An 11,549-nucleotide genomic window follows, 5' to 3' on the forward strand; every position below is an offset into this window, starting at 1 on the left:
TTAAGTTCATCTCCAAAAAGTGGCAAGCAGTTCAAATTCCCTAAAAGCGAGTGTGATTGTCTGTATCATCATGTGATGACTCCGGAAGTTCATATCCGGAATGAGCATACTCTGGGTTTTCCCAGCAGCTCAGCATTTGGTGAAAATACCCGGACAGCCCTGTCTTCTCTAGGCCTCCAACCAGGTTTTTTCTTTAATTTTGCATGCAAGATTACAATCTTGTCTCTCCTTCTACACGGCTTCATCCTTAGCGGCTGCCACAGCCCCAATCTCAATCTCAGTCAACTCTATATCCTCCTCGTCCTCCTCACCCACTGCGGGCACGCATGGAGGGGGCAGACATGTTGCTTGGTTGTTGCTGCTATTGGCAGCGTTCATCTGAATGTTGCTGCCCATGCTGGCATGAGCAGTCAGACTGGCAGCTGAGGAGACACTACCCAGATTGGTTGGGACGCTCGTTTTGCCACAGGAGTGGATCCGTCGTGCCAGGCTGACAGAACGCATCACTGAAGAAGTGGTTACGGTGCCCAGGTCCTGAACCTTCCCTTCCAGGAAGTAGGTCAGCATCTCACCTTTACCCTTGACACTGACTTTACCACGGCACACTAGGTCATAGTTAGTATTCAGTAGACGATAAACCTCTTCAGTCACCTGGATTACAGAGACAGAGGAAATAAACATATGTACATTCAAATAAATTAATATAAGAAAACAGCCAGGTCCTTTTTGGAGTTAACCCAAGTTCAGTCTACTATAAAAATGTATTAGTAGTGTCATATTCATTGCTAATAAAAATAGAAACATGCCATCATCATGACACTACTGGGCATCTACTGTACTATTGAAATATTAATACCATTTAATATTTCCAAATTTAAAGAAAATAGGACAAAATGTAAACAAAATGCTTCGAATGAACCCATCCCCCACTTTTTATTAATCGAAATTAATCTATAGTTCGTTGTGCTTGTTCCAGCCACCTATTGTCAATTATCGATTGTGATATTTTTAAATAATACGGATAAAATCTTTTACATGTACACACCTCTCCTACAAAGCAATAGATAGATTAATGGGAAATTTGGCAGTAGTACTTCTACTGATGCAAAGGTAAAAAGGATTCTGTCAAAAGACAGCTTGATGATCAAAGGCAGCGGGTTACTGCTGTGAGCCAAACAGAGTGAACTGAAATCTCTTTGGTTTCTGTATTTAAAAAGCTCAATTCAATTTATGACCATCCTGGTCACCTAAACAGAAGATACTTTGAGCTGATGGGTCCTGGCAGCCACATTAGAGGGCCTCAACTAAACATGGGTGGGCTTTATTTTTACCTTAAATTGGGCTATGCAACATTTTTATCCTTGTAGAGTACCTATTTTACATCTTTTATTGCATTTTATCTAGTTATTATTATCTCCTGATATTAGTCTATTTATGCATGTGCAGTGACTGCTTGTAATAAGTTTAATGATTTCATGAAAAATGTCCCTTTTAAAACAGTTCCCAGTCCCATCTCTTAACCAAACCTCCCCTGTAATACAGTGATTTTTAAATACAGTTGGTAATAGAAAAGGCTTTGGATACCTGTATCTTTCCCGGTACTCCAGTGCTGTCCATCCGACTGGCTACATTGACCGTGTTCCCCCAGATGTCATACTGGGGCCGCCGTGCCCCGATCACCCCTGCAACCACTGGACCCACATTGATCCCTGAGCAAGCACAAGAAAATGTTAAAATGATATTGAACATTGTCACATTTTGATGTTTTTTGCAACAATTGGAATACAAGGGCAAACGTACCCACTCTCAAGACAAACTCATTATATGACTGATAGTTGATTTCATCCAGAACGTCAAACATCTCAATGGCATAGTCCGCTATTGTGCTCAGATGGTCATAAACAGATTTTTTGGCCTAAAGAGAGAAAGCAGAGGATGGCATAAGTATTGATTCATGACTTTTTCCTTCATAATTTGGTTAATTATAATGTATTAAATTCACATTCATGAGCAAATAGCAACACGCACCTTGTTGCCAATGGTGGGGACAAGACCCACAGCTGCCATGTATGTACTGCCAATGGTTTTTATTTTCTCTATTTCTTTGTAGCATTCCTTATCCATGAGCTGAAAAACATATTTTAAAAGCACACATACACACACACAGAAAGAGAGAGATTTCAAACCAACTCCAAACTCCCAGCGCTGTGAGTTCAAAGTCAAGAAAAACAAAATCAGCATCGCACCTCGTCGAAGTCAGCAATAATCTCATTCAGCAGTCTCAGGCACTCTACTCCCATGTTGTTGCCATCCAGTTCGATGTAGAAATCATTGAAGTTTGGGATGGAGGCAAACAAGACACCTACTTGTGCGTAGGACTGATAGTACAGATCCTTATGGATAAAGAAGGAATACAGTATAAAACATCTTCTCTGATGTCATTTCAGTTCATTTATTTTTCTTCTGTCTCATTATCTACCTGTTTGTCTTTCTGTATGTCTGCCTTACTATTAGCGAGGCTCACCATGTTCCTGGGGTTTGACATTAGGAAGTGTTGAGCCACATGTACGGGCAGAAGATTGAAGAGAATCCTCCTGTTGTCCAGTTTGACTTTTTCCATACCGTCCCTTTCTTCTTCCGCCTGACATAAAATAGCATACATTAAAAAACACATACTGCAGCTTGTTCCACATTGTCACCACATGGGGTCAGTAAAAACCTTATGAGCCTGCTGCCATATGTGTAGTTGGATTTTTAATGGTTTGGGTACATGAAATGGCTAAGGCTGCTAGTTAAATGGTTAAATTGTTTAAATTCAGATTTGCTTCCCACTATACAAAATAGCCCCTTTTTACACTTCTGATGCCAAATGAAACCAAGCCAAAACAAGCATAACACACATAACCTGATAGTTTACACATAACAATTCCCAAATGGCAGAATTTCTACAGTACACCTCTATGAAAACTGATATTATGATAATGAGATTTAATCCACAGCCTGTCTCACATGCACATACACATACAGACACACACTTCCTGACCTGCACAGCCCATAGGAAGTCCAAGCGTAGTTTGAGGTCAAGTTGCCTGGAGTGGAGGGCCAGGGCACTGACAAAGAGCAACAGAGACAGGATGGGCTCATAGCCCCGGATGTGGAAGGACCCCCCACTGTGGAAAAGACCAACACACAAGTCAGCACCGGACCGGACCACACAGAAAACTACACAGGAGGGTTGAACAGACCCCCCACAGTGTCAAGAGCGATCATGCGTAAAGTTATATGTGTGAAATAATGAAAATGTGGATTTTTTTGAGGGCCAACATCAAATGAAAGCATTAAATTTAGGAAAACGTACAAATGAAAGAGCTTTAAATGTGGTTGAGGATTTGAATCATAGAATATTCATCATCTATGGATGCACAAGTGGATATAAACAAAATTAGTTTTCAAAAGCAATCTTTAATAGCCTGACAAATTCATCATAATAATTTTTTGAGAGCACATTTATGATCTGAGCTCCAATAAAATTGGTCAGGTCCCTCGATGCTGGGGTGAAACAGCTAACGCTCTCCCATCATCCAGCCCACATCGTCCTTTCAGGCTTCTGATTTGGAACTAATGAGCACATGTGCTGCTTCAAAGGGTGGTAAATGAAAGAGTGTGTGGGCTGAAGACAAGCAAAGACTCCACACACATACTTCTCAGGACATGTGCTGTAAATGCTCTCTCTCTCTCCTGCTTATCTTTTTTTCTCTCTGGAACAAACAAACAAAAAAACTGCTGCTTGACATTCACAGCCAATCACTGATTCTGATGCTTCAATGATGCAAAATCACTGCACAATCTGGAGGCTTTTCTGATAGGATGTTTGTGTTGTTGTCATGTCATTTCAGGAAAACAGAAATAACATGTGCAAACAAGCTGAAGTGATTTGCATGACGGTTTTCATCTGATGGTCACGCTGCGCTGAGAAACCTCACCCTGCAGTCTTGCGAAAGCCACTGAGCTCCAACACGGTGACATACAGCACCCCCAGAATGAGCATTAGCGCCATCTTTGGCAGCCAGGAGATGCGCAGGAAAAGTGCCAGGGTGAGTGTGCCAACCACGCAAGACAGAAAGGCATAGTGGGCACCGTCACAAGGCAGCTCTGCCATGGTTTGGTTGACGCCGCTGTCCACATCAATGATGACAATGGAGCTGTTGGTATTGGCACTATCCCACAACCAGGGCATACAGCCCACCTATCAAAGGCAAACAGAAAGATTACCATAAAGATTGTAGGACAGTGAAGTCGAGAACAGTTCAGTGTTAGCCTTGCTTTACCAAAAGCATTCTTGCATTACCTGGTTTACATGGTAATTTTAAATTTTTGTCCATCACAAATAAACTGGGGATGGACTGTATTTCAAACTTTGAATGTTTGTTTGTCTATCAGAGCTCACACATTTGCAGACTTGAGAATATTGTCATAAATGTCTGTTGTTAACATGATGAATACCAACTATCTATGCTCATGATAAATTATTTATTTTAGCTTTTTTGGCTCCCTAACTCACTAAACCACCATCTCAAGCACAAACCATGCAATATTTATTAAACCCGTGACAATAATGCATTTTCCCACTGCAGTCTAGCATCTAAATCTGCCTTTATCAAACCAAAAGCTAATTACAATTAGTAGCTCAGAAAATTACAGCTGAAATCCATTTTTGGAGCTGTAAATAAAACAATGTATTGGTTGGCCAGAAGTTTGGGTCATTTGTGGCGGGTGACACTTTTACTGTTACGTTGCCTACTTACCACGCATGCCTGGGCCACAGCGTAGATTAAGAGCACTATGAGGATACAGAGAGCAGTGCGAATCTGAATGGTCAGGCACCCTGGAAAACACTGAGTGACAAAAAGAGAGAGAGAGAAAAGGAGAGATATTATGAGAGCAAATTAATTGATATATAGCCAAACACAGCAACATTGCAATTGGAGAAAGTGTTAATAGCTGTAAAAATATGAGTGGGAAAAAAAATCATATTTTAACTGGATATTGTGTTCACTCATATGAAGTGACAGTTGTACTTGTATGTTTTTTAAATGTATTTTTATTGTTATAACAATATTTATTCTGCTCTCTTGGCCAGGTCAAGAGAAGACTTTTACCTGGTTAAATAAAGAACATATGCACTTGCCACTTTAAGATTTTGATCCTACATTTAATGTATAATTATTGTGTATTGATGTGTATGTTGTGCCAGTGCCAAAGACAAACTTCCATTTTTTTGTAAATTCAATGGACAAAAAAGTAGTGGGAATCTGAAATACTGTGCAGATAGAGATTGTAGCATGAGGTAAGTAAGATGAGCAAAAAACAGAAAGAAAAAAGAAGGAGAAACGACAGTATATGAGCTTCAAAGTGTAAAATAAACTGTAAAACTGATGCGATTAGGAACTTCGAGGGAGACCATCAACCTCAACAAAAGCTGAAATTAATAGACTTGGACTTGCCATCTGAGTTTGAATTCAACATAGGGGCTTAGAAAGTAATCTCGAAGCCAATGAATATTGAATCACTATTACAAGGCTTTATGAAAAATACATTTACATATTTTCCTTTGGTCAGCAAAAGAATAATAATGAAGAAACTTTAACTTGCCAGCTCTGTTAAGCACCAGAACAGAGAAGATGAAAGTTGATGTGTGAATGAGAAGTGAATGAAGAAAAGCAGATGTGTATCCAGTAAAGTATAAGAAAGCAACTATATTTACCTGTAATCTAGTGATATGCAGGTACATGATACAAGCTACTAGGAAACAGATGCAGAAGACGAGAAGGACTAGTACCACTGTGCCCCTGAGAGGAAAAAAAAGAATAGGTGAAGAGAGTGAGATTAGTAAGAAAACTGGATGATAGTTGATTTAAGATATAAACAGAGAAAGAGACAGAAAAAGCAAAAGAGAAAAGAAGGAACAACAATGGAATCCGGTTGTACATACTGTGGTATGATGAGAAGATAGACAAGGCCAAACAAGGCAGCTAGGATCAGAGAAAGGACCACTGCACTGGTGAAATACTCATCAGGAACCTGGTGGTACTGTGTAATGCCAGAGACCACATAAGAGTGAGTAACATAGCAAAAAACATTCAGTCGGTGGCTTCATCACATTAAAGTTTGACATTTACAGCATCTCGCTGAATGCCCCTCACCCTCTGCTCGCGCTCAGAGCACTTATACATGAGTGTGAGGAAGTTGAGGTCAGCTGTGTCGGACTCGGTCTGGCGGGCCTCGATCAGCCGGCTGATGTAGCGGTTGACCCGTGTTCTGGGGCTGCTCTGGAGCAAGTTAGCCTGGTTAGCGTTAGGACGGTTCCTCAGCTTCTGCGGGGCGGTCCGCATGGCCCTCCGCTGGTGGGATAACAAAAAAACAGAAACTGAAAATGCAGAAGTTGTAAAGTAGTAGTGTGATACATAGGCTGCAATGCGGTGCCCTGTTTTCTATGCACTACTGGAATATTGTCATATTAGGAACAAGGGTGAATAACAGTCAACAATAAACACAGGCAACTTATTATACTTTCAAATCACGGCATTGTCTTCACACTTAACTTCATTACTGAATGCACCCCGCTGTGTCTAAGTGCCTTCTGCAGCCAAATTGAGCAGCTTTGCCAAACATTGGGCATTGGAGCAAAGCCAGTGAGTTAACATGGAAGAGTGGATGTTTGTGAGTGTGTAGGAGGGTGTGTGTGTATATGTAAGTGAGTGTGCTGGATGAATTGCACAGCTCAGAGGCGCAGTAGGGGGGACAAAGGGTGAGCACGGATCACCAGAGTTTTCATAAGTTCATGACATGACATGAATGCACACTGAGTTCTGTTTATTCTCCCTTACTTCCTGCTTTCCTTCCTTGCGCCTGTCTATTCTTCATTTGTTAGATTCTTCTTTTCTTTCCGCGAACCTGCCTGTTCTCTTTCCTTCCTTCGTTTCATCTCTTCCCTTTCTTTCTGTCTTTCTGCTTACTTGTTTTCTTTTTCCTGTGACTTCTCACCGTTTTTCCTTGATTCTCTGTTCTTCCTTACTTCCTTCTTTCCTTCCCTGCTTCCACTTTTTCTTACTTACATCACTATTTCCTTTCTTCCTTGCAGCATTTTTTCTTATTTCCCTCTTTCGTACTTCTACCCTTTCTGTCTCTCTGCTTGCATTCTTGCCTTCATTTGTTTTTCCATGCCTTCTTTCTGCTCTCTCTTTTCTTCTTTGCTTGTTTATTTCCATTCCTTTCTTTATGCCATCTGTTTTTCCTTCTTTCCTTCCTCCCTTTACTGTTTGCATCTATTCTTCTTTGCTTCCTTGCTTTTCCATGTCTTTTTCTCCATATTTTCCATCTCTTTTTTTGCACCTCCCTCACTTTGTTTTCATTTTAATCTTCCTCATGTTTCATATTGTGCACAGTGTAACACATCATAATCATGTAGCCATGTCTGCCACAACCAAAAATCATATTCATTCATCCCCTGTCCCTCATATTGCTTGTCTTCGTGCCTCGAATGCATATGTCGTTTGACACAGCTGAAGAGTGTCTGGTCTGAATGTGAAATTACCATTCAGGGGAAGGTGTGTGTACAACTTAACCTGCCTCCCTTATCCATTTGTCTGTTTCACACTAAGCTGCCTTCTGTCTATACAGTGAGGGTGTTGTCATTACTGGTAATATAGATATAAGGGTGGTAAAGATTTACTGGATGCAGCTACTGAAGGCAATGTAAGAAAAACAGGAAGATGATGCTTAGTTAAACTTTCATAACAAATGCTTGAAATCCTTGACATAAATGTGGGTCATGCACAAACACACATACAAATCTGCACCACTATACTTGTCTTGACATAAATTCATTTCCCCCTGACCTTTAACCAAAATTGCTACATGCCTAACCAACCCTTGCCTTAAAAGTTTGTCATTACCTACACCATTAAACCAAGTCTTCGCCCTGAAATAAAATATTTAACTTGTGGGGACTATTTTGGGGTAAAGAAAGTCCCTGTGTGTGAAATATAAGATAAATGCAATGACATAAATATATAGCACACACAAACACACCTACAAATTGGGATTAAAACAGCTGGTGCAAACATTTTACAGCTGCCAGGCCACAGGATTTCTTTCTAGGCACACAAGGTCAAATATGCTCTTTGACATTTTAGCCAGACTGCCAGTGTCACTGACAGTATATGGGGGTAAATTGGTATGTTGGTCTCTGGCAGCAGCAGCATGGTGAAGTCATTATAGCTGAAGGGGCACGAGCACTCACATCTCACCATAGCTCTCTATTTCCTTATGATATATTTATTCACTGACTACAATGTACAGTTGCAAGAACACATTTGTGAAGCATTTTGAATTACCTGGAATCCTTAATTATTTTATCCTAAACTGTGGTTTGGTCTTCAGTTGAATTATAAAACTAAATATTACCTAATTTACCTACAACATAACACACAAAAAACACTTTTCTTTCGTATGTATTCATTGAAAAAAAAAGTTTAGGCATTCAGTGAAGGCAAAGGAAAGTACTGCAAACCTTTAGGATAGCATACTGTATATAAATAGCACATGATAACACATGGTGTTGGAAGATATTGCCTGTTCTATAAAAACACAAAAATGATACCAACAGAGTCTACAATTCAGAGACTACAACAAAGATCTGTGGATGGGAAACACGCCCAGATTAAAATGACTACATATTGGTACAAGAGGACCTCTTGCGCATCATCAAACAGCCCTATAAGACTTTAGTCTGGCTACTACAAGGGTGCAATGTACAATGTCCAATGAGGTGACAAAAAAGATGAAAGTAACAGCTTTGGATATAAGAGCATCTGTGGCACATAATATCTGTGGCACATAATATCTACATTATGTCCAGTATGTTAATGAGTTCACATTAAGAAAGCCACTGAACCAGGGAGAACACACACAGATGCTCCTCTAATGTTTGCCAAAGCTCACTGAAATGCCTTTCTTGAAAGAAAACCACAGAATATAAATGTTTAACCTAAAGAAGAAAGGCTTCCTAACGGCTGTGCAGTGCTTCAGGAAACATTTGCATGAATAATATTATTGCTAGGAATTCAGGTAATTCAAACAAGAGTTCACTACATATTTTCACAAATAAGGGATTTCTAGGCACACAGACTGTACTGTATATCTCTTTTGTCTCTATTTACCAAAATCACAGCACGAACAAACACAGAAACGTGAACACAGACACTGAGAGTTAATACCTTATCACCGTCCTCGCAGTTCATGACATTGGAGAAGGGAATCTCAGCCTTGAACATCTTCCTGCAGTGCATAAGCTGCACTAGTAAGTAGCACACAGTTTTGAACTTCATCTTTTTGGCGGGCTTTATATCCGAAAGAATCAATCCTGGGAATATCTGTCACCAGATAAGAAATGGGAACAAGGATTAAATCATGATACCCCAACACAGTGATATATATCTTATGTAAGGGTCTGTAATTCATGCACAGGCACTGGACAGTATACATGTGCACCACATGCTCATGCACACACACGCATGCAATCATTATTATCAGGCTCAGGAATTTCAGTATAAAGTTGTTAAAATAATATAGGTCAATCAAACCCTTAGGGGTAGTTTAAGGACTTTAGGAACTGCCCTTGTTTCTCTTTCATGAGGCTATTTTAGAAAAAGCGATAAGATTCAAGAGTATCAAATGTGCCAATAGTAATAAATACATGGTTTGTTTTATACACAGAGTTGGATGTGTGTCACTAAACAGGAGTAATTAAAGGCACAATATAGAAGAGCGAGTTGCATCCTATCCAACACAGCTTAGTCAGGGCACATCTTTCTCTGAGCCATGTCTTTGATGAAGTCTAACCATCAGCTCTATTAAGAGGATTAACATAGTCTCCCGCATATCAAAAAAAATACACGCAACTGGGATGTTACAGGTTCAAATGAGGATGTAACCTATGTGCAAGTCTTATCTTGCATAACATGAAACCTGCTGTAAGAAATGATGATGATAGGAGAGGGAGAAGGGAGAAGACAGGGGCGTAGAGGAGAGAGAAGAGGAGAGGAGAGAAGAGGAGAGGAGAGGAGAGGAGAGGAGAGGAGAGGAGAGGAGAGGAGAGGAGAGGAGGCCTGTATAGAAACAAGACTGAAATTCCCTCTCCAGCTGCTTGTGGCACATCTGTTGTAGATGTGCGTGTTTACACCGCCACACACATATCTGTATGTTTGTTGGACTGTGTAGATTTGAGATGATAGACGCCACAGGCTGTTTTTTCCCTCTCTCTCTTTATAGCCCCAGTCCAATCTATTAGAGGCTGGAAGTAAGATCATCTCAACAACAAATGTGTGTGAGCTCCATCATAGGATGCTGGATGCTTTAGTCAACACTATATTTCTACTTGAAGGATGGTTCTTACTATAGATCTTGGCACAGAGGTAAGATAAGCCTGCTTTTGTAAGCCTGATTTACCAAGTAGGTCCATTAATATGGATTAACATACGACCTGTAGAAGCTTCGCTAATGTGTACAGTACACTTTCTACGTATTAAAAGGTTCACTGAAGGACAAGGTTTAATAGGGGTTGTCATCTAAAGATACAATTGATGCTGCACCTTAACCATTTTCCTCATACATTATAATGAATACAAGTTCCTCAGCATAGCATTATAACACAGTACCTTCCGTCGGTGAGATGGCACTATAAAGAAAGTTTCAATTTCATGTTTTTGGAGGAAGGTGTTCCTTTCGTGTCCGTTTCCAGGCTCCACCTCATAGTCTCCATTTAGGCACTCCAGCGTAGATTTGGTGATGTGGACTTTTCTGTAGAGTACAGGAAAAGATAGGGCAAAAAAAAAACACACAAAACAGCAGGTCTCATCTATTTTCTTCACCATTTACAGCTGTAACCATTAGATGCATTTGGCACATGCAACAGTAGCTCTGAGCAGGTAAAGTGTACAAGAGTTAAGCATTACAAGTGATTGTCAAAATCAGACTTGAAATCCTGCTCCTGAAGGCTTTTACAAACATGAGAGGATGACAAACTGATGAAAATAAGTTGTCCATAGTTGTTGAAGCTGGTATTCATAATGTCTTGTACTGACCCAGGTAGTCCTCCAGCTTCCATCACATTGGCCAGGGTCACATCATTTGACCACACATCATATTGCCATTTCCTGAGGCCCAGCACTCCACACAGCACCCGACCTGTATGTAGGCCCACACGCATGTTTAGGTTGACTTCTGTGGCCTCTGCTACTGACCTGCAGGGGCAAAACACATTGAATTACGCGGTGAGAGGTCCTAAGGTCATCTATATGTATATGTGCATGTTTGTATATATACATATATATATACATACATATATACATATATACATATATACACACACACACACACACACACACACACACACACACACACACACACACACACACACACACACACACACACACACACACACATATGTATATGTATATATATATATATATATATATATATGGAACAAT

The 11,549-nt window shown here is 40.2% G+C and overlaps 1 protein-coding gene across 1 annotated transcript in view; it reads right to left on the bottom strand.

The window, feature by feature from the left end:
• Positions 1 to 231: 231 nt before the first annotated feature.
• adcy1a (adenylate cyclase 1a) overlaps positions 232 to 11,549 on the bottom strand; it is a 32,666-nt gene continuing 21,348 nt past the window's right edge. The window contains exons 6-20 of the mRNA XM_062428919.1: positions 11,145 to 11,303; positions 10,719 to 10,860; positions 9,279 to 9,434; positions 6,204 to 6,401; positions 5,993 to 6,090; positions 5,765 to 5,849; positions 4,806 to 4,895; positions 3,984 to 4,246; positions 3,044 to 3,170; positions 2,480 to 2,641; positions 2,247 to 2,393; positions 2,029 to 2,127; positions 1,801 to 1,915; positions 1,585 to 1,709; positions 232 to 651 (exon numbers count right to left, since the gene is read on the bottom strand). Of these exons, the coding sequence (XP_062284903.1) occupies positions 232 to 651; positions 1,585 to 1,709; positions 1,801 to 1,915; positions 2,029 to 2,127; positions 2,247 to 2,393; positions 2,480 to 2,641; positions 3,044 to 3,170; positions 3,984 to 4,246; positions 4,806 to 4,895; positions 5,765 to 5,849; positions 5,993 to 6,090; positions 6,204 to 6,401; positions 9,279 to 9,434; positions 10,719 to 10,860; positions 11,145 to 11,303 (2,386 nt within the window). The remainder of the gene's footprint in view (positions 652 to 1,584; positions 1,710 to 1,800; positions 1,916 to 2,028; positions 2,128 to 2,246; positions 2,394 to 2,479; positions 2,642 to 3,043; positions 3,171 to 3,983; positions 4,247 to 4,805; positions 4,896 to 5,764; positions 5,850 to 5,992; positions 6,091 to 6,203; positions 6,402 to 9,278; positions 9,435 to 10,718; positions 10,861 to 11,144; positions 11,304 to 11,549) is intronic.

This window comes from Scomber scombrus, chromosome 11 (genome assembly GCF_963691925.1).
Source record: "Scomber scombrus chromosome 11, fScoSco1.1, whole genome shotgun sequence".
Classification (NCBI taxonomy): domain Eukaryota; kingdom Metazoa; phylum Chordata; class Actinopteri; order Scombriformes; family Scombridae; genus Scomber; species Scomber scombrus.